The sequence below is a fragment of the Primulina huaijiensis genome, chromosome 9 (genome assembly GCF_012295235.1).
Source record: "Primulina huaijiensis isolate GDHJ02 chromosome 9, ASM1229523v2, whole genome shotgun sequence".
Lineage (NCBI taxonomy): Eukaryota > Viridiplantae > Streptophyta > Magnoliopsida > Lamiales > Gesneriaceae > Primulina > Primulina huaijiensis.
The window spans coordinates 20,493,056-20,514,741 of record NC_133314.1 but is presented as its reverse complement, the minus strand read 5'-3'; the positions used below and the strand labels follow the sequence as shown (position 1 = coordinate 20,514,741).

Genomic DNA, 21,686 nt, shown 5'->3' with positions numbered 1-21,686 from the left:
TATATATATATTTTTTAAGAAATCGGTTATTGCTCATTTTAAATGCATTTAATTCTAAATCCACCTAATTGAGACAAATAAATCAATGGGTTTTTTTAATTGAAAAAATGTATTTGAACATAAGTTTTATTGTTCAAAATATTGTGAACTTGATAAGAATCACTTTACAAATATTGGCAATAGTTTAGACTTGAGAGAACCCAAAAAGGTTCCCAACTTGAAGATGACGAGTCATGATCGTTTTTTCTTATGAAATTTCTTTTGTTTTCTTATGTTCCAAATTTCCCAGACAAAAACTCGTAGCCTTTTCAGACATGATGACTATTACAAACTATTATTAAAATTTGCTCTTCTGATTATATATATCCGAAGTAATATATACCAAATATTTTATTTAAATGTTCTTTTAAAAACAAATAATATTATGATATATATGATTTCATTTTCATCATCTCGAAAACGGTTGATAATTACGCGGGACGTGTATAAAAATAGAATAATATTCAAATAGAATCATGCCACGTAAAATTTTCGTCTATATCTTAATTAATATTAAAATTTACAATTATATGAATTTTTGTCAGTCAGATTCACAAGGAGTCCAGGCCAACACGGGGAAAAAGAAAAGTAAAATTTAAAAAAAACGAAGACAAACTATAATTCAAGCATTTTTAACAGATCTTGATAAATTAGTTTGAAACAGATTCTTGGATTTGAACTCTAATACAATCCAAATTTGAACTAAGAAAACTTCAAAATTTTGATTTTAACGCGTCTAAATATAATTCAAGCTCAAGCACAAATAGATCGTTGAACTAGAAGCCATACAATTCGATTGTATTCAACTCATCCTATGAGCAAATCACCAACAATCTCCATTTGATCCCCCTTGTGCACACGACGTGAAAAGGTTATTCGTTCCTCTCCCCAAGGAGGGAATCAAATATTTACTTTCTCCTCTCTCCCCCCATTGATACTGAAAATAGCATGATCCTGCTGCTCACATGCATAGAAAAAACTATAGTGGCATGAAGGATTTTGCTTTTACCCAGAGTTCAGATATCTGAGGAGATTTGCTGGATGCAATGCCTCTGTAAAGGGATATTCTTACTCGCCACATCCCGCTCCATTTCACACCCACTAAACACAATTTTTCTTTCTCGTGAGACTCGATCAGAGAGTAATATACTGCTATCCATCTGAAAGTAAGACACCAATAGATCAATTCTTAATTAATATTGTAAAGATACAAAATGTGAACCAATAAATTCTAAAATAATCTAAGGAAAGATACAAGTTTACCTCAAAGTTTCTGTTTTTCCTTTAGTTTCTTCACAAGTGATCATTCTAGTGCAAACAAATTCTAGGCAATCCTATCCACAGGATAACCAACGTAGTGAAAGTCTCCTATCTCAATATGCGTCCTGGATTCAGGATTAAGTTTCCACTTACCTTTCGTGTAAAAGGAAGTCACAACTTTACACCAAATCAGATTTCTGTCTCATCGCTTCCCACAATCAGTATTGTAACTTGCCATGAATTTCCCGCATCAGCAGGTCAGAATTGTCAACGACAATCTTGCTTTCATGCACAATGTAACTGCATAATTCATGCTTCGGAGCTGGCCTGAATGATTTTAATTCTACAAGAGGATTAGTGATCACCGATGTATTGCATATTTCTTTTGCAGGCTGGACATGCTTCCACCAGAAATCAGACAATGCCATTTTCAAAACATACCAATATTCCTCATTGCGATATAACCTAAACAAACTACTGCCATGAACTGTCCAAACATACATGTCCATCCAATCTCGGTCCAGTATTTCCATTAAACCTTGAGCTTGGGGGATATAATAAAGTGGCACTCGTTTCCATGGGTAGGCACGGGTCATATCACCACCAAAAAAGGGACATTTGATTTCAAGAACCCCGTGTGAAGGCAAGCCATAAATATAGCTATCAACAACTCCATCAGGAGAAGCTGCAAGCCAATTATCTTCAGGATTCTTTTTTCCATGGACCTGGAATTCAGGAAATGATATGGGATTTCCGGTTATTAACTTGTACCTTTCGAGAGCTTCCTCTTCCTTAATATTGCTCCAACACGTAGCTAAGTTACCAGAAAATGGTTCGATTAACCCAAGCTTCTCTAGCCACAACTTGATTCGTCCCTGAGGCCAGAAACCAACAGCCATGCCAAACGTACTCGCTGTTAGTTTATGTTTTCTCAGGTGTTGCCAATTTTTGAACCAATGCTGAAGCCCGTTGTCCTGAAGGATAGGGTGACTATCATCAGATGAGATTCCAGGAAAGCGACCAATCTGATTGCCACTGTACCTTCTGGTGCCGCAGTAGAATGGAGAACCTACACCCTTCTTCAGGCTCTTGAAGTGCTTGTTACATAAAAAATATCCACCATGAGAAATAGGAGCATGCAACTTCTTCACTGCACAAGATTCATGTTAAAAGAACCATAAACCACGTGTAGCTAAAAAAATAGAAGTAACTATGGTAATCTCAGAACTAATACTAACCTTACTATAATGAGCAGAGTTTAGCACTACTGGTTGCGATATTCAAAGTTTATATGGTATAGAAGCATGCGAGTATTGGATTAAGCTATCAAATACAACGTTTTGTATCTACAAATTTAATTTATATGAACAATAAATATTGGAAGTCTCATGGCATAGAACAGCCGAACAAGCCTGTGCAACCATTGATGTCATATGCCACAATTTCTCATTAGGTTAGTTAAAAATATGTTAAAATTTGAATTTTTGAGGCTTGATTTGTTCTTAACAAGTCAATTGAGAAAAATAAAAGCCATTTTTATAGGCTAACCTCCTTGAGGATGAATGCGGAGTCTCTGCGTACAATAGCATTATTAAAAAAAGTAAAGGTTACAATGAATCACAATGATGATTTCCTATCGCAAGAGAAAGGTGTACACCAAATCAGCAATTTCAATGAAATGGGTGGATATCTCGTAATATTTTAACATCTTAAAAAACAAAGAATCAAGTGAGCAAACAATCTTACTCAAAAGGGCATCGACATGAAACCAAGTAGCTGAGGCTAGCTCAATTCTCCAAACAGATGCTGCAAAAAGATTTTAAAAAAATACTTTCATTGTATATATAAGACAAAATGGATAGAATTAAAATATAACCAGTTTGAGACCTGAAGCACATCTAATGATACTTTATCAGATTCAAAGCCTAATTTAGCAAGTATTAGATACAATCAGTGAGCCTATTTCCCAGTGTCCCACAATCTTCCGCGCATCACTTCTTTCAAATTTTGCTTAGCATTATCAGATCACTTCTTCTACCTCCCACGTACGAACATATTCAAGTAATCTCATATAAATTGCACTTGTCACTTCCATATTGAGTAGAAGTAAATGAAAATGTCGATAACAGACTAGAACAATCAAAATCAACCACAATTGCATAGAAAGAATAGAAGTAGCATTTGCTCTATTAGAGCACCCAGTTAGTCATGTTCCACCGGTTTACAATGACATCATATCGGTAAAGCCTCACATTTAGAGTACCGATCCCTTCAGAAACAAAAGAACTGTTCCAGATATTCATTTAAAATGAAAATAAAATCCAAACTGTGTGTTTTTTAATAATGTAAAAGCTTGGCCCTCCAAAATTAATTTGTTGCTTCACAATGAACCCCCTTCCCAAGCCTACTCCACACCATTCCTCAGATTAATTCACCACTAAACTAAAAATAACACCAACCAAAACCTTTCAGAAGAATCCAAATCGAGGATAATAAAAGCACTCTCATGGCTCATAATTTGGATCATAATGAAAAAAAAGGAAAAAATAAAATTATTTAAAAAAAAAACTTTGGACTTACATTTACCATCATAAAAATTGGAATCAGCAGCTGAGTAGAAGAAGTCTGAGAATTTAGGAGCGAATTTGGGAGTGGGGTTTAACTGAGGGTTTAAGGAGGAAGGAGAGCAGAACGGCTCTACAAATTGCCGAGCTCTCAACCTATTCCCAGTTATCGGACTTGGTTGTTCCTTGAAATGCGATTTTGCCCTAAAGTCGCTGGTTTGAGATATGACACTAAATTAAAGTTGCTAAAAATGATTTAAAAAAATAAATATTAATATTAAATAGTTTCATGTCTAACTATTTATTTTGAACTTTTTTTATTGGTTGGGTTTGTATACAAGAGGTTGCCATGACTAGTCACTTTATCCTCCTCGGATAATTTTCTAATACATTATCAATAAACTTTATAAAATTATCTTTAAAAAATAAAAATAAAAAAACCAATTAAAAAAATGAGGGATAATTTTTTGATAGACTCTAAACAAAAGTCCAACAAAAATGCAATTTGTTGGCTTGTCTTAATATACCAAACTTTATCTTCGTTTGCGATCAGGAGTGATAGAACTTCGAAAGGTTTATTTTTTATCCGAATAAGATGAAGATCACAATGATGATAAAAATTTAATCTAAAGAATTATTTAATATCTTAAAATAAAAATTAATTTAAAGATATTAATATAAAATGTAACTAAATATAAAAAAAATTAATTTTAAAAAAAGCACCTAAATGCAAGGCGGTAGGTAAGCCGTTCACCTATCATTTTTTAGAACACGGATTATATGACATAACTGCTCGGTTAAACTTGGATCAGGCCAGCCTCGGTTAGCCTAATAACTTTGCTTTAATTTCCTTTTTTAAAGAGAGAGATTTGATTTAATATAATTTTTTTTGCCAACACTATAATTTGGCAAATGAAAAACATTAAAATACAAGAGTAAGAATTATCATTTCCAACATATCATTATTTTTTTCTTCAACAACAATGGAAACTTGTTTTAAAAACATTATTTTTCCAAGTGGATTATCATAGAGATAAATAGAAGCAATCTCTTTCGATCCTTGCTGCATGCCTTGAGCCAAAGAGTTGGTAAAGATGTATTTCTCAATCTCTATCCTCTTTTCCATGTTTGATACATGTACATTAATAGACAATTATCGTTCCTACATATTCCCTATTTCACGGGAATATTGATTTATTTGCATTGATACTAAGCAATGAAAATGGATGTTTATATCATTTCTGTCGGCAATAGGTGGCAGACATTTATTAGGCTTGGTGACAAAACGTGTATAAAAACGTGAGTTGCATATTATTGACTAATAATTTTTGGATAGAAGACGGTTATACGCGTCTTTACACAGACTCATTTCCCTCATTCTGATATAATTCATTTTTCGAGTTTTCTTTTATCTAATAGCATTTGAGTGTTTAGTTCTAAAATATTTGTGAGATATTTTGTTCTTTTGTATTAAGAGAATTTGTGTTCTCTTTGAAAACACAGTGACTGGTTGTAGACCGTAAAACACAGTTCTATAATATTTGTGAGATGTTACGTTTCCTTGTTGACATGGTGATGTATTCAATTTTTTTAATTGAACATGTCCAGGTGCTAGTTTTGAATCATCCTCCAGCAAAGAAAAGTAGAGGTCAACTACATTATTGTCATTCAGTAAGAACAGAATACCGTAAAATACAATTCAACTCAGTCCTTGAAAAATGACCATGTCTATGATGATATTCTTCTGAAACTTCGTAGGCTGAATAAGAGATTTCTCTCTCTCGAAGTGGTTTCTTTGTGCTCAAGCCTGAAAACTTTTCCTGGTGGAGAAATTTTATTATCAGCATCCAGAAAGTAGTTTAATGTACGTAGTGGCATATCAATCCCCGTCCCTTGCTTTCTATTAATCTTATCGTTGGAGTGATGCTTTATATGACATTTAGTGCTGCTGTCACCAAAACTCCTTCATGTAACCTTGACTTGTACTTACTTGGGATTTTAAGAGTTGCTTATTATCTCCCTTTTACTCATTGCTTAGAGACATGTAAGTTTCTTATCATGTAGCTTTGAAAATAAACTTATCTATAGTAATAGCTATTTCTTACCTATGAGAAATGATTGATTGATCTTTATTCGTTCAGTTTATCTACTGTTGTGCATAAAAAAGGATCGAGAACTTTTTTTTGGGATATTGTCATAGAAGGGTGGCAGTGGTAAAATATTAGATAGATACATAGGTACGTACAACTGGTTTTTCACCCACAAGGGCTCGTACCAAACACATGCGCACCTCCATCCTGTGCCAAGGTCCACGGATAACTAATCTAGAAATAGGAACAGACATCCTGCATAACTCTTAATGTGTTGATGCTTATCTATGTTTGTTTTGTTGGATAGTTGATTTAGCTAGCTTTGTTCATTGGCTGTTCATTTTAGGGAATGAAGATTTCTTAATTCGAGCTTTAGAAGAAATTAGAATTTATAATATGGAGGCAGACATACTTCTCGTTGCGTGCCTGTCTATGTGTGCGAGAACGCAGCCGTAAGGGGATCTTTTATCAAAACAATTTCACAAAAATCTTAATTCAAGCTTTAGCGGTACCATCTTGAATTCTCCATCAGCTGTTCTAATCCTGGCTTTGTATGCTTGCAGATGCAGCTATAAGGAATATGGTTGCCACTCTAGATGACCCTTTCACTCGGTTCTTGGAGCCTAAAAAATTTAAGAGTCTGAGGGTACCGGCTTTTTGTGCTGATATTATGCATTGCTATATTTTGCTTGAAGAGCGTACATTATGTGATGTTCATGAATCAATCATTTTGATTGATCTTTGTAGCATGTAAAACTTATATGTCCTTTGAAGGCAGCCTGGAACAAAAAATACTCTTACTGGAGTTGGGCTTTCAATTGGTTACCCTAAAGAAAAAGATAAATCAAGTTCTGGACTGGTGGTTGTTTCTGCTGCTCCAGGAGGTCCAGCTTATAGGGCTGGAATTTTATCTGGGGATTTGATTGTTGCAATTGATGATAAAAGTACAGAGAGCATGGAAATATATGATGAGGCTGAGCACTTGCGTCAGTTTCTTCTATGCCGACCCTGCAATTGATGATAAAATCAATGAATTTTTTTAAAACTTGTGAAATTGAAACCGTATTTGTTGTTGTGTAAGTTGACATTTTATTTCTCTACATAGATAACGTCCTTTGAGTTCTTTTATCCTACATGGCATTTATGACTACTTACACAAAGAACCCAAGATTTCATACAAAAAATCCATTCTAGATTAATATCTTTAGTAGAAGGCGACAATTTGGAATTTACCATCTTGATAAATGATATTTATCTGTAAACTTTGAGATATTTAGCTGATAGGGATGAAGTTTTTTTCAGAAGTATCGTGCTCTGAGTGGCATTTTTAGTTGGCCACCTGTAGCTGTTTAAGGCCATGGACACAGTGATGCACAAACTCAATGCTCTAAGTCATTATTAATTTGTTTTCTTGCATACGATATATCATATATGATATGTATGCTCTTGTATTATTATTCGTGGTTAAATTCGATACGTGATATATATGTTTATGTTAAAGCTTTGCTTAATCGAGAACTAGGTATGACTGAATGTTAAAACTGGTTTTACAGGGGACCTGAAGGAAGTTGAGTGGATGGAGATATACCATGCATGGAGACGAAATGATATTTGCATATGAAATCAAGACCGAGACAAGTCTACATGCCGTTCTATTTGGTTAGTAATTCAGAAATTTGCATCATCTAACCCCTCCCCTTTATGATATTTCTTAAGTCAATGAATAACTTTTGGAGATTCCCAATTGTCACTCTTGCTGTGGTATTATAAGTAATGGCTGTACAAAAACTAGTAGGACGTTATCAGCTTCCTTGAACACACCGCTTCAAAATCATCAGGGGGATTGCTGAAGTAATTCTGTCTTCACCATGATTTGGAGTTGATAAAACTTTACAGTGACCTGAAACCTACCACAATATTACATTGGAAACCGAGATGAATCCTACAATTTCTTTTGATTTCGAAAATAAGCCCAGCAAAGATCTTCCCCTGGTGTTACTTGGTGATGGAAGATAAGTTTCCAAACTTCTCTACTGTCTTATCTAATATAGCAATCACTTTAAGATAGAGAAATTACTGATGCTATTTTCGGTGAGTTATACGCAAGATGATTATGTCTATGTGGAATGCAATTTGAGCCGCCAAATATCAGTATCATCGGACATTCATAGCCTGGAACATTAAGCATTGACAAATTTCAACCCAAATGTAGCAATTTAGTCAAATAATGCATACTACAACAGACAAACAAATAACTAAAAATTGTACATATCCACACAATCGAGAATACCACTAGAGGTAAACAATAAAGGTGATTCAAGTCCAAATCCAAATATTTAAATTGCTTTGCAGTCTCTCTTTTTGCTTCTCAAAACCCTTTATTTGTTATTTTTTTCCAATGTACACGATGACATGAGATTGCAGCTCTACATATTCATTAATTTTCTACAATGGAACAAAGTGAACTTTACAGGGAATCAATTGAAACAACGCTACTCCATGGATTTAAGATCCATATGTCAAAAAGCAATGGACAATCATTTTAATATGAATTTAACTTATCATGGAAAGTAAGTATGGCAGCATAGGTAAACATATATGTGCATGTACATAATTGTCCCAAAATTTTCAGGCATGGAAGCTGTGGAATGAAGAGAAACCATTATATCTTATGGAAGCATCAACATGGATATCTCGAGTTAGTCTTTTATGCATCCAGCAGCAACCAAAGTACCAAAAATAGATGCCTCTTATTATTCAGTCATTGCAAGGTTACCATGAATTACAATTGGAGCTTAAAGAGACAGCGGTACAAAAAACTATTCACTCCACAACTAGTAGCATTCACAAATGGGACTAATGCTTTGATATGGCAAGACAAGATACAACCATGAAATAGGATAGTGCAGTTCTTGTGTCCTTGTGCGTAAAAAATGTGAGCGCTACTCTTATGCATAGCATGTATATTGATGTAACACTAGAATACAATGAATTCAAGGCCAAAAAAGTTAAATTATTCACTGATGCTTGTGGCAACACTTTCCTGATGCCTGGCGACAGTTTATGCAGGTGATTGTTGAAAATTCCCAAGGATCGTCCAACGATGTTTTTTACATGTTCACTTAACCAGCAGAATCTATGACTTAACAGGATTTTCTATTGATTCAGGAAGGCATGCTGACCCTATATTTGCTATCGGAACTCATTCAGCTCGTATCCATTGGTGATGAGAAAATTGTAAGTAAATTAATCCCGTGGGATAAGGAACCGGACAACAATAAATAAAGAGAATGAATTACAATATCTTTGTGTTTTTCATTGCTTTCTCTCCAAAACAAGGGACATATTCATTCCTTTTATCATTTGATTAGCTCGGACCTTAGTTGTATCAAGGCCATCCAAGCCAGCACTCATCGGGTACAATTGAAAAGAAATAATCAATCGATTAGACCGAGTTTCCAAATGTTTTTTTTTTGTCTTTTGAAGATCCCATGGCAACACATATTATTTCCAACTCCATTAAGCAAGTTAACCGTGCCCGAATAACAAGTGAAAAACAATTATATACACAAGGGAAGTAGTAGCATGTTACCTTAAACTGGAGGTGAATGCTGAGCCAGTAAAAATGGTGGAAAAATAATTCCCTGAATCCTGGCTTCATTGAACTAATATACTGTAATTCCTGTAGATCAAGCCTAGTTTCTGTAGTTCCTGTAAGATCAAGCTTATCTTTGGGAGAATGTAAAAATTTTGAGGACTTAAATAAAAGACTCGAGAGTATCAAGTGATTTGTCAATTCCAGAGATGGCCGGTCAATGGTCATTGAAATATATACTAGCGCATGGCACATTGTAAAACATTTAGTTGAAACCTAGTACCGAATCGATGTAAATGATCAACAAACCTTAATCCAAGAACTCAAAAAAGGGAAAAATGGTGACCAGCAACCGCAGCAATAAAGGTGTACCACTTTCACTCGATCTCCAGCTCAACTCACTCTTCTCTTTATCAATAGCCTGCGATCCACTTAATTTTTGAGCTGGACTTCTCGAAGATCCTATACTAGGCTGCCCGCCAGTTTCTATCTCATCCCAACCACCATAATTAGCTATTTTATTGTCCATGTTATACTGCAAAACATCATTTTTCGAAAACCAAGAGGGATTTTCTTTCTTTCTTTTGATTTCCCCTTGGCTTCCAGCCCATATCCTGGCTTCTTCAGGTTTAACTTTCCTTGATGCACGAGAGCGATATCTTCTCTTTTTTGTGTTAGTATTTCGTGTTGATTTGTTTTTCCCTACATTTCGTATTCTCTGAAATGCAAATGCGAGAGTTGACTGTCCAACGGGAAGTGCTAGTGCCATGAGAAAAGCTTTAAGACCATTTTCCAGCAACAAAAATAAAATTATAGGAGGAAGCATCCATCCAAAGGATCGAAAAACCTGCACTGCCAAAATAATTGAACTTCACCAACAAAAATATGACGGGATTTCCTATCGTTGGAACAAAAAGGGTCTACCAAGCAAATACCTACAACCGCAAGAAAGGAAAAGTTGCAGAGGGAGAAATGTCACCTTCAAAATCCAGATGCTGTCGATATAATCTCGAAGAACATCGGTCCAATGTTCAGTATCGTCATAAAACTCATCGTATGCCTCTTCTCCTTCATCGTTACGGTTGTAAGATTCGGCGTTGGAGTCCCATTGACGGGACCTGCAAAGTATAAGTGGCCATGAACGGAGGAGATGATTATTGGACATGGGAATTAAGCGAAGAGGGTGAAAGTGGAAACGGGGATTTCTGAAATGCAGCATCAGCAGAGTAGATTGGCAAGAACATAGGTGGTGACGGAGAGCATAGGCCGCCGCCGCCATTGGTTCCAAGATCTTATCCACGATATCTTTCTCTGGTTCCGCTTTTATTATTATTTTATTTATTAATAATAATATTTTTATTTTTATTATTTAGTCCTTAAAATAAGGAAAATGTGTTTCCACCAACAAAAAATCGACATAAGTCGTATGAATCTTATAAATATTAATTATGAAAAATGAAAGAAAATAAAAATTAGCGTCTAATTTGCAAACATCGACCTACAACTATTTTTATTGTTAATTTTTGTTATTTTAGCCACGTAAATTTATTGACAACTAATATGATAGTAACCAAGAAAGTAGAAACTTCATTTGCGGAGTATTTACGGTTTGTTTTCGTCACCTAACGATAAATTTTGGACCAAATGCTTCTAAAGTAGTAGGTCTCTTGTAAAACAGTCTCACGAATCTTTATCTGTGAAACAGGTCAATCCTACCGATATTCACAATAAAAAGTAATACTCTTAACATAAAAAATAATAATTTTTCATAAATAACTCAAATAAAAAACTCGTCTCACAATTTTCATTTAAAGAAACTCTAAATCTAACATCTCAATTGTGATACAATAAACTAAAATTTTATAATGGGCAAAAGTTTTGTTAGAAGCCGGTGACAACTAACAGGTGTATTCAATATGATTTATTTGGATGACGTGACTACTGAACGGTCTAATCATTGTATACTCATAAAAAAATAAAAAAAATCTAAATCTAGATCATCAAAAATTTTGGTTTTTGTTTCTTGGTCCAGGTTTAGCTAATTAATCTATATTGGGCCTTCTTCTAATGAATTTGAGCCCATCAAAAGGCCCAATTAAATATTTCGGATCTGTCACCAATCTCTTCACAGATTCTAGACCGAACAGCTCGTAGAAAGCTAGACGGAAGGGCATGAAAACTCTAGCGATGGACTATTTCGGCGAGACAGAGGATCAGAGTGGCGGCGTGACGGTAGCGATGGACGTCGACGATGTTGATTCATCTCTAGATCTCTTCGGAGAAGGCCCTATCGCGCTGGATCTTCACCGCCTCGCCGACGCCGACTTCTTCAATTCATTCGAAGATGACTTCGATGATGAAGACATCAACTGATGCATCGTGTATGAAATGGAATCCCTATCTTTCTATCACTAATTACTATTCCCTCTATTTGTAAGACAAAGTTTGGAACAAATTTGTGAAATTACCATGCGTTGGTTCGTAATGAAGTTGTGATTAAAAGTTTTTTCATTGCCGTGTTGGCTTGAATTGATTGTTGATTTTGCGACATGATTAAGGAGATTTTGATATCATATTGGCTATTTCGTTTTATAGCCTGATAGGCTTAGCATTTAGTGTGTGAAATGAAAATACAAGGAATTTTTTTATTTTCCAGTTGTTTGTTCAAACTCACCATTTCGAACTATCAATTCAATGGATTTTTTTGGTGTTGAGCAAATGGGTAATTACTTCAGTATCTGATTCATTGGCCTGTCTGCATTGAACTTGGGATTTTATGTCTCCATAAGCCGGATTCTTTTATTGTTTTGTTGTCTCTCCATGGCTGCAAAAGTATCTATGATTCACATTTCACACTTCAAATATTACTGGATTTGCTGAGAAAAACAACTTTACCAATCTAAGTTTGTCAAGTTTCTTAACAACATAGCAAGTTGAATCTTTGAATTTATTCGGAATGGTACCGTCAAATCTTTCTGGGAGCCGATTAATCTGTGGAAGATTAGGGAATTTATTAGGGATTTGGTTGAAAAAGGCAGGCCTTTGTCATAAAAAAAAAATGCACATGCTTCCATGAGCAAAACTATGGAAGGTTTTGGAAGACACGTGGTTTGCATGATCTTTTGCATTCGGGATCTTGAAAGATTGTCGTCTTCCTTCATGCTTGATCCTGGGGAAGCAAGAGAAATGGTGATTCCATGTTGATTTTACTAGTTGATTTATTAGTTTCAAGGAGCAGAACTCCCGGATAAATACGTCCATTAGAAACTTCATTCATGAAACTTTTTATTGACATCACCGAGGTCATAATAGAACAATAAAAAATCCAAAACACCTCAATGAATTCACACTACTTTTATATTCAAACTGGTCAGAGGAAGAGGATTGTTATAACTTGAGTGCCAGAAATTCTCCAGTCTCGTGTGCAGGTGAATCTCTCGAACTTTTCCTTATCGACATCATTTATTAATGTTCAATTAAAGAACCAACCACAGAGGATCAGGTACGCTGATTAAAATTTCTATCTTAGCAACATTGTCTACTCGAACAATATGCATTCTACATGTTTAGTTTTGGTCAAGGAAACCTCGTTAATGAGACCTAGTTGAGTTAACTTAGTACTCCAGAATTGGAAATTTATCTGCACGAGTCTTCGGGCTCATCGATAATCAGGCTATTTTAGATTGAAACACATCATAGAAAAATTGACTATAATAATACAGCACCAATTTGTTATCGATGGAGGTCTTACCTTACGACCACAGCTCATGTGAGTTCCATATGGATTGCTTGAGTTATGTATGCTAGGCTGGAAGACCTGTGAAAAATAAATGTGATTGTGCCTTTATATATATTCAAACTGACAGCTAAAATCTCATTTAGTATCCAAACATGTCTTCATATCATTATAAAAAAAACGAAGAAAGTCGAACAGTAAGTTCTATTTATAAATGATGCGAAACATATCGTGAAATATTATGACTGAAGAGAAGAAATTCAAAGAAATTAGTTCTGTTTATAGTTAATGAAAGGAAAAGCGAAACACTTCGTGTAATTTTTCAACTGATCAACATTTCTTGATGATCTGTAACTATGGGTCAACCACAACCAGAAGCTGGAAATATAGGCAATACATTTACTTCATATTTTCAAGCAATATCGAACTAGAAAGTGCCTATTTGCAAGTTAGCAGTATCGGCGATGATAGCTGCAAAGATCTGTACATGGCACGAACTATTCCCAACTTCTGTACATGCAAGGGCTTGTCACTTGTCCATTCGGATGTAGCACATCAAGCTGCAGATACACTAGCAACGTCAGACCTCGAGTGATGGTAGCCTACCTGGAGAAAAAGAAGTTTCGTGTTTTAATGCTAAATCCCATGTGCGGCTATGAATTTGTGGCAACGGAATTGAACGAATAAATCACAAATTTCACTTCATGAATTCCATGTCTTGACTATTCAAATTTTATATATATATTTTTTAGAACAATTGTCTGTGTCGCATCGCTCTGTTTTTGGAACCAAATTTCTAAGAGAATACATAAGAACACAGATAGCATTGTTTTTATTTCGATTCATAGAGTGTCTGACAGATAGGTTTGTAGATATATGCATCTTATGGATAGACATCAAGTGTAACGAAAACCAAAACGAGAATGGCATTCAACGTTCATATATTTAAAAAAGTGAGACTGACCATAATCAAGCAGCAAAGCCCTTCGTTCAAGGCTTTCACTCCACAAAAATCAGCCTCCTATTGTATATGCCGGAACCTTCAACCAAGAAACCAAAAGTCGATGTAAGGATTTGAATATAATACTACACACGATAAGAACATTTATTGATATATCCGTAAAGCTAGAAGAATATCCCGAGGAAGTTGCGAAGGGCGATTAACAATTATGAAGTTAGTCAAGGCTAGATGCGGCTACATCTCAATTCTCGAGTAAGGTTTTCCTTTGATAAGTCAAGTTTGAAGAGCAGGTATGATTGTATCATCATTAAGAAAGAATGCTTATATAACCATAATATGACAATTAATTACTGATTAAAAGCACAACCCACTAAATTTTTTTAGCGATCCTCCCTCGTTCATTAACCTTAGCTTAGTTCACCACGAGTAGTACATTTATTTCATTGAGACGTATATTTAAAAACAGCAGGAGAAGAGTCAAAGGAGTGCAATAATAAACCTTCCCATACCTCAAACATGTTGTAATCAGGAATGGAGGATACTTCACTATTAAATCCGTGGGATATATCACACTGAAGAATCCTAAGCTTTCCTTCCTGCAACATTTTAAAGAAAACCAACATTAGAGACTACTAAACAAGATCTGAAACACCAAAAAGTGGACACACTTGTTTAACCTACCTTGGTTCCATATACAAAGCCACCACCAACTGCAGGATGGAAACAGGCCACATTAACCTCATCTTCTGCACTGGGAAGAACCGTCACAAGTTCCATATCGGAAATTCTATAGATCTGCAAGATAAATTAGATTCTTAGCAGTGTGTAAGAGATATAGAAAAGTAAAAATTGCACCACAAAAGCGTTCCGCAAACACTTTGTATATCTTAAACTGAACATAGTATTCAAACAGAAATGCAATACACACTTTTTCTCATCACCAAGTCGTTGTAATCCGTATACCTCAACAAGTGAATCACGACAATTGAGTAATTTTAGATGATAAACAAAAGGCATTAGTTTCCAAGTTATTACTCCTACATATGCCACTCAAAAATTCATTTTTTCTGATAATAACCATGCATCTCCTCTTCCCCCAACCCCATCCTCCGCGGCCTCCGCCAAATAAAAATAATTAAGTGCAACCAGAAGCTGTCTCAGCTTCACAGTCCCGTGCCCCAGTTTCCCGATACTATCATTGGGAATTGGGATTTCTATCATCATCCAAGGAGCATTGAAATCATGGTCCATGAATTGATGATATCATATCAGCTGTTACCTTAGGGCCAAGGTACTTCAATGGCTTTTGGCCAGGGACCAGGGTTCTCAGACTATTTATGTAGTGACAAAAGTCCTGGTATCTCTCCATTCTAAGATCAAAATATTTTCACTGGTAATTACTTAGAGAACAAAGAAGCAACTTTACACCAATATAGGAATGACTTTTCCAAAAGAATTAACAAGGAAGTTATAATGAATAAGCACCCAGTTACCAGGGAACATTATAATTAACTGGTCGTATGCACAGAATTAGTAGCAATTAGAATATGCACACATATCTAACCTCCAGGATAGTATAAATTGGCATTGTCTGATCTCCATCAATAACAACACTTTTAAGAAGGGAACTGTGGCGCCGGCCGTAGGCAAGTAGCAGATGCTCTGATGTAGGAGAGAACTACAATTGCAAAAAGATTTGCAATCAATTGTCCAAATTTTTGACACTTACATTAACAATTTGGCAACTAAGCAAACAATTATGATGTCTGAACAATATTCAAAAAGCACAATACCCAGTAACTCCGATCTTCATGACAAATCTATATTGGATATCTACCATCAGGCCAAGGATCAATCTACCAACATGATGTTCCTAAATGAAGCAAAATCTTTTGCCAAAATGATAGATGGTAAATAGCTATGTACACTGTTCCACATAATATAGTGCCATTCTGCTGCACAAATGAAATATATCTGCTATACAAATATCCTTTTTCTCATTCACCTCGCCAATCCAAATCTTTCAATTAGTACATTTCATTACCAATACAACATCAACCAGCATACGAAAGACCAAAAAAAAATTTTAAATATGATCAAAACACTTAACCATCACAATATGGTTTTAAATGCCTTTATTCGGTGAACATTTCAATTTTCTAACTTTATATGAAATGACCACAGAATCAGTTACGAATACAAGAATAACAAATGCCTTCATGTAAAAGGTTGTTTAAAACAATCAACAATGCCCAAAATTTAGAGATAAATTGAAACACCTCCACCAATTTCCAGATCAAGATGCAAAATAATGTGTTGCTGAATATAGCAGCTTTAAATAATATAATGTGGAAAAGGGAATTCACAACTTCATGAAAGGTGTAGAATTCTCCAACTAGCAGTTAAAAACTGAAAGTCTTTAAAGGTGAAAATGAATCCAATAAGAAACAGCTACATCATCCTTTCAAGCAGTCATGTAAAACGAATATGAAAAGCAATTCCAAAAGTAGGTGAAAACGAAAAGAAAACTTATAGAGAGGTCATTCCCAATTTTAGAGTTAGGATTTACCTTCAGAACTGCGGGACCACTTAACCACAAATATTCCAAGAGTATTGCCCTTGATTCTATAATGTCCGCACTCATCTATTTTAGTTTTTAATGGGTCAACATGCCATTTTGGTTTATACAATGGAAGGAAAATCGGACGAAGTTATCATACAAATTTTCCTTCACAGGTGAAAATTCTTCCTCCACATGAAAAAGACGATTATATGGTTTTTACTACAATTAACAGGATATACACTATGAGTCTATGACACAAACTATCTAAACTTAGTTCTTCATTCAATAAAATGCAACGAGCATTACAATGCTATGAAATCAATACCTTAAGTTTCAGCAATAAAACTAACCTGTATTGAAGTCAAACAATGAGCAGCTCGGATAGCTCGAGATGCTAGAACTGAGCCAAAACTACATGAGCAGAAAAAGTACCAGTTTAAATAAAAGAGTAACCTTTTAGAAAGCTGGAGGCTAGGTAGATATTTTGAGACTCACGCAGCTGCTTCAAGGGAATAAATCCTTAGCTCATACACAACTTGGTGTGCTAAAACTGGATGTCTAGTTGGAGATGTTGAAGCTTCTGTTACATCATGCCGAACATGGCCTTGGAACCCTGGATCCGTTTCCATGTTTGGCAGGATACACGCCACACAGACAGCTAAAAATCTTCCACATGGTGAAAAATGTGCACCCATTTCACTACAAGAATGTATCTTACAAGTCAACATTTGGAGAGAAGCAGAGAAGAGACATGAATGAAAGAGGGCACAAAAAATGGTGATGAAAATTAATAGCTCACATATTGAGTTTACCATGGCATCATGAATTTAAAGTCCTAGAAGTCCTCGAAAACTTCAATAAAGTAATTATGTCGATTCATTTAATAAAACTGACAGTCAATTATCAAACTACAAGGAAACAACAATTATAGATACCGCTAGTAAAGTGATGCGTACCTACAAAGTACAGCATGGTGAATCGTTAAGAGACATTGTTTTGTATCAAGAGGAGCGCAAGGATTTTTCACATCATGAGACCATATTCTAAGTTTCACTGTGCAAGGTAATTCGGCAGCTGCAGCTGCAGCTAGAGATATGGCTACCTCGGATTGCACTTGATTCATAAAAGGTTGTGAATTGCTCTGGTCTGATGGAATACCGTTAAAAGCAGCAACATCACTAGATCCAACTGTTGGTATCGTGCGAGACCGTGAGGACCGGTGGCGTGAACCTGATCTACTAGAAACCCTTGATGTGCCAACATTGTTTGGAATTACCAGAGGAACAATCGATGATGGGTTCCCCATTGCACTATAAGAAGACAAACCTTCACTAGCCCCTCCATTTTGTGGGAGCAACGCAGGTTGGCCAGCTTGAGTTTGACCAATAAACCAGCCTTGCAAAAATGGAATCTCCCAATATGCTGAGTCACCAATTGGAAAAGAAGGATTGCTTGTCTCTTCGGTCTGCATATCTGACTCCATTGCATCCACTGCAGGCTGAGAAACAGCATCATCCATTTCCCTTGTTAAGGAATTATTTTGCACATCTTGTCGCACAGGAGAACTACTCGATTCGATCGGAGACAATACAAGTTCATACCGTCCAGAAGGAGTTGAAAAGGTGAGAAGCCGCACAGAGGCAGAAGAATCCACCATATGTTGTGAAGCATTAGGGTTTGCATCCCCATTATTCTGCTGTGAAGGTGACATTCCGTCACGTCGACCAATCGAAGGCCAAAGCAAAAATGGTATAGACATAATTGGTGGTTCATTTCCATAATTTGATCTATAAGAAGAGTGAGTATCTGCCAAATATATAGTAGGAGGGGGGTAGCGCAAGTATCCAGGGGAAGTTGCAAGCGTCATTGAAGGGTCTGATGAGTCAAGATCATTGACCTGTAAAGAGCAACATCATATGACTTATGAAAATCATAATAAAATTTCTAGGCATGCCAGAATGGCAGAATCAATACCTCAGCAGTAAGAAGAAATGGCGCAGCATGTGGGTGGAAGTGCACAGCACGGAGTGAACGGCATGTCCTCAGTATAATCCTTGGCGAGGAAGCCTCCCCTCTCCTATCGTAGTGCCATATATAGAGCTGCCCCAAAAACAAAGTCAACATATCATAGCCATTCAAGCCTAGACCCGAGGGCAATTGCTACAATCTGAAATTCTAACCTTGCGGCCTGAAGCTACAGCCAAAATTTCCCCTTGGGCATGAAAGGCAATTGAAGCTATTGGGCGATCTGAATGAAGGGACATTTTACAAGCTATATTAGCGGTGTTCAAATTAACAAAATAGAAAAATACTATTCTTTATTATGAAGGTTATGGATTACAAAAGTCGCGCGATCCAATACAATCTGCAGATTTTGCATCCCATAATCGAACTTCATGATCCAAACTTCCACTTGCAAGAACTTCTGGATGGAGTGGATGGAATCTCACCTGTAGAAATTAATGACGAACATTGGTTCAAGTTAGAGCCAAAGAATAGCTCAAAATATGAACCATTCTCTTAAATAATAACGATGATGATAATAATAATCTACTTCTACCACCAAGCACAGGTCAATATAAAAGTTCGAACTTCATTCCACCCTTCCATCGATAACTTTATTCAGTAAAGAACCACAACATTATTCCACAAACATTATTGGATCATATTTCACAACAGTATACTTACCACCCAAGGTGTCCTCCGATGACCACTCAACACCTTTAAGCATTTTCCAGTTTGATAGTCGATTATCTTGACTGTATGATCTCCACTGCCAACATTAAAAGCAACGGCGACATTAAAAAATACGGTTAAATTTGGAAACAAACATATGCAATAGAGACAGAGAGAAAAAATGAAATGGAGAAACTAACTGGGTAGAAGCAAGTGTCTTTCCATCGGCACTGAAGGCTGCTGCAATGGTAGACCTAGGTGGAGGTAGTAGAGGGCAATACCTGGCTGATAAACGTAACAATGACTCTGCCTCAGCCCTGGGGTTCAGATAATGATTTTAAAACAAGATAATCACTGATACAGCAAAGAGAAAACAAAACAAAACAAAACAAAAGAAGATAATACCATGAAAAAAGCTCCTGTTTCGCATCTTTAGCTATTTCACATTGGATTCCCGAGAAATCAGTATGACTTGATGCCTTGCCCCATAATCTTTTTGGAGTCCTTTTTGTTCGAGGAGATACCTCCCTTCGAGCTAATAAGTTATATACATTACTGCAAATGAACATAGCATGTCAAATACAATGAGCATTCCCATTCAAGCACATGCCACAAAGTCTTACAATATTTGTTCTATTTTGTACAGAATATAAGAATTCGTAACCATATAGTTATCACAAAATAGCAGTAATAAGATTTTGACTAAAGAAATCCCAAATAAAAACCCAGAATAGCTCATCCAGAAAATTAATATTTAATCTAATCAGAGACAAGGTAGCTGAATAAAAACAGATTATATAAACAAAATCTATGTAATGTAAGACAATCACATTTTAGGAAAGGCCAAATTGGTGAAAAAACAAGAACTGTGTGCATTAAAATAAGGACAACTGTAAGACGGTAGTCACATTTTGTTTTCAAATCAAAACATAAATAAAAATTTTCACATAAGACCCAACTCCAAATATACCACGTGTAGAAAGTAATATCAGTGTATCACTGATCAAATACAGCTAATTCGTGTTCTGACACCTTCGAAAACTACATAAAATTGTAGCATTTAAAGCGATTGTCCCTATAACTAATAAAATAAAGAGCAACTAAAAATGGAAAAAAGGAAAACCATAATCTGAAACGAGATGCATAAAAAGTCGTCATCCAAAAATCTAAAACCAATAACTATTTCATTTTACAAACCTATCATTAATTGCCGGGCGCCAAATTAATGCAGGTTAATTTGAATTTCAGCGCACAGTGTTTATGTTCATGCAACATTAGCATCATTCCATTTATAAAATTAAAATTAACAAACATCTCTCACGTGATATATATTATTTATTAAAATCTAATCAAGAAGCAAATGAAAGTAACTTTGAACATCTGACCTAAATCTCTATTCTATTTCAACAAACTATCACAGTTAACTTGTGAAGGGTGGTTTAAACATAAGCTAACGCGAGCCTATTTTACTACATTTTTTTCTTTAAAAAGGAATCCAGCATAAGGTACTTAAAAATTATGAACACGTGCACGTAACTCGACACCAGCCACTCAACATTGAGCCTACCTCAATTCGAGAATGAAATTATAAAATTAGAACAAAATTCAGCACAGAAAATAATGACTTTATATAACAAACTCCGCATCTATGCGTACAGGAATTATGCCAAATTGTTGTGAAATCAGGGCATAAAGTTCGAACCTTTGTCTCGAATTCGATTGCTGGGAATGACCATCTGGGGGCGTCACCTGTCTCTGCGGCGGCTGAAAATTTGACGACGATTGTGCGGTGAGGGAGGCTGAATTATCGGGCCACGTGGACAATGACGTCATGATACAGCGCAATATACAATTAAAATCAACAATTCAACAGAGAAATTCGTCCAAAAAAATGTAAACGATTCTCTGCCATGTGCGAAGCTTTGACAAATGGAGAATTGGAGATTTGATATATACAAGCGAATTACGCCAATAGACCGAGAAATTCCCTTGGAATTTTTCAGAATTAACAGGGAGGGTGTGGCGGAGGAGATCTGGGAGGCGGGGGCTGATTGGGGATAGAATTTTTAGGGGAGAAGATGAGCAAAGCAGTGGGGTTATGAATATTTTCCGCCAATGAGACAGCAATAAATTTTATGCCACGATTTGACGGAAATGCCCTTTATAGATTTATATATATATATATATATATATATATATATA

The 21,686-nt window shown here is 35.8% G+C and overlaps 3 protein-coding genes across 13 annotated transcripts; all 3 read right to left on the bottom strand.

The window, feature by feature from the left end:
- Window positions 1–652: 652 nt before the first annotated feature.
- Window positions 653–4,989, bottom strand: LOC140983954 (uncharacterized). The gene is made up of 6 exons (XM_073451107.1): window positions 4,868–4,989; window positions 3,880–4,076; window positions 3,046–3,105; window positions 2,341–2,396; window positions 1,303–2,273; window positions 653–1,199 (listed from the first exon to the last, which is right to left on the bottom strand). The coding sequence occupies exons 1-5, from the start codon at window positions 4,987–4,989 to the stop codon at window positions 1,518–1,520; spliced, it is 1,191 nt and encodes a 396-aa protein (XP_073307208.1). The 3' UTR covers window positions 653–1,199; window positions 1,303–1,517.
- A 2,551-nt stretch (window positions 4,990–7,540) lies between these two features.
- LOC140984735 (uncharacterized) lies at window positions 7,541–10,887 on the bottom strand. 9 transcript variants are annotated; one of them, XR_012176650.1, is made up of 4 exons: window positions 10,528–10,879; window positions 9,858–10,395; window positions 9,546–9,664; window positions 7,541–8,125 (listed from the first exon to the last, which is right to left on the bottom strand). XR_012176650.1 is itself a non-coding variant. In XM_073452328.1 (3 exons), the coding sequence occupies exons 1-2, from the start codon at window positions 10,825–10,827 to the stop codon at window positions 9,859–9,861; spliced, it is 837 nt and encodes a 278-aa protein (XP_073308429.1). In that variant the 5' UTR covers window positions 10,828–10,879; the 3' UTR covers window positions 7,541–8,125; window position 9,858. The 9 variants fall into 9 exon arrangements, 3 of the variants coding, with proteins under 3 accessions (XP_073308429.1, XP_073308427.1, XP_073308426.1); XR_012176651.1 differs by having other exon boundaries at window positions 7,541–7,853; XR_012176648.1 differs by having other exon boundaries at window positions 7,541–7,853; window positions 8,031–8,125; window positions 9,546–10,395; window positions 10,528–10,878.
- Window positions 10,888–11,749: 862 nt separating this feature from the next.
- Window positions 11,750–21,596, bottom strand: LOC140984339 (uncharacterized). 3 transcript variants are annotated; one of them, XR_012176596.1, is made up of 15 exons: window positions 21,187–21,596; window positions 19,890–20,039; window positions 19,685–19,801; window positions 19,497–19,581; window positions 19,150–19,258; window positions 18,989–19,056; window positions 18,783–18,908; window positions 17,765–18,705; window positions 17,304–17,507; window positions 17,159–17,219; window positions 15,810–15,923; window positions 14,927–15,040; window positions 14,755–14,841; window positions 14,245–14,324; window positions 11,750–13,886 (listed from the first exon to the last, which is right to left on the bottom strand). XR_012176596.1 is itself a non-coding variant. In XM_073451676.1 (15 exons), the coding sequence occupies exons 1-14, from the start codon at window positions 21,315–21,317 to the stop codon at window positions 14,298–14,300; spliced, it is 2,334 nt and encodes a 777-aa protein (XP_073307777.1). In that variant the 5' UTR covers window positions 21,318–21,596; the 3' UTR covers window positions 11,750–13,890; window positions 14,249–14,297. The 3 variants fall into 3 exon arrangements, 2 of the variants coding, with proteins under 2 accessions (XP_073307777.1, XP_073307778.1); XM_073451676.1 differs by having other exon boundaries at window positions 11,750–13,890; window positions 14,249–14,324; XM_073451677.1 differs by having other exon boundaries at window positions 11,750–13,844; window positions 14,249–14,324.
- Window positions 21,597–21,686: the final 90 nt, after the last annotated feature.

Excerpts from the sequence above, each read along its gene's own strand:
- LOC140983954 (XM_073451107.1), bottom strand. The coding sequence starts at position 4,989 with ATGGAAAAGAGGATAGAGATTGAGAAATACATCTTTACCAACTCTTTG. Across the intron at positions 2,397-3,045 it reads TCATGTCGATGCCCTTTTGA|CACTTCAAGAGCCTGAAGAA; the intron begins GTAAGATTGTTT and ends TTATGTAACAAG. Across the intron at positions 2,274-2,340 it reads TTCTACTGCGGCACCAGAAG|GACAACGGGCTTCAGCATTG; the intron begins GTACAGTGGCAA and ends CCTATCCTTCAG.
- LOC140984735 (XM_073452328.1), bottom strand. The coding sequence starts at position 10,827 with ATGGCGGCGGCGGCCTATGCTCTCCGTCACCACCTATGTTCTTGCCAA. Across the intron at positions 10,396-10,527 it reads ACAGCATCTGGATTTTGAAG|GTTTTTCGATCCTTTGGATG; the intron begins GTGACATTTCTC and ends TTGGCAGTGCAG.
- LOC140984339 (XM_073451676.1), bottom strand. The coding sequence starts at position 21,317 with ATGACGTCATTGTCCACGTGGCCCGATAATTCAGCCTCCCTCACCGCA. Across the intron at positions 19,259-19,496 it reads ATCGGAGGACACCTTGGGTG|GTGAGATTCCATCCACTCCA; the intron begins GTAAGTATACTG and ends TAATTTCTACAG. Across the intron at positions 15,041-15,809 it reads CAATTTATACTATCCTGGAG|ATCTATAGAATTTCCGATAT; the intron begins GTTAGATATGTG and ends TTTATCTTGCAG.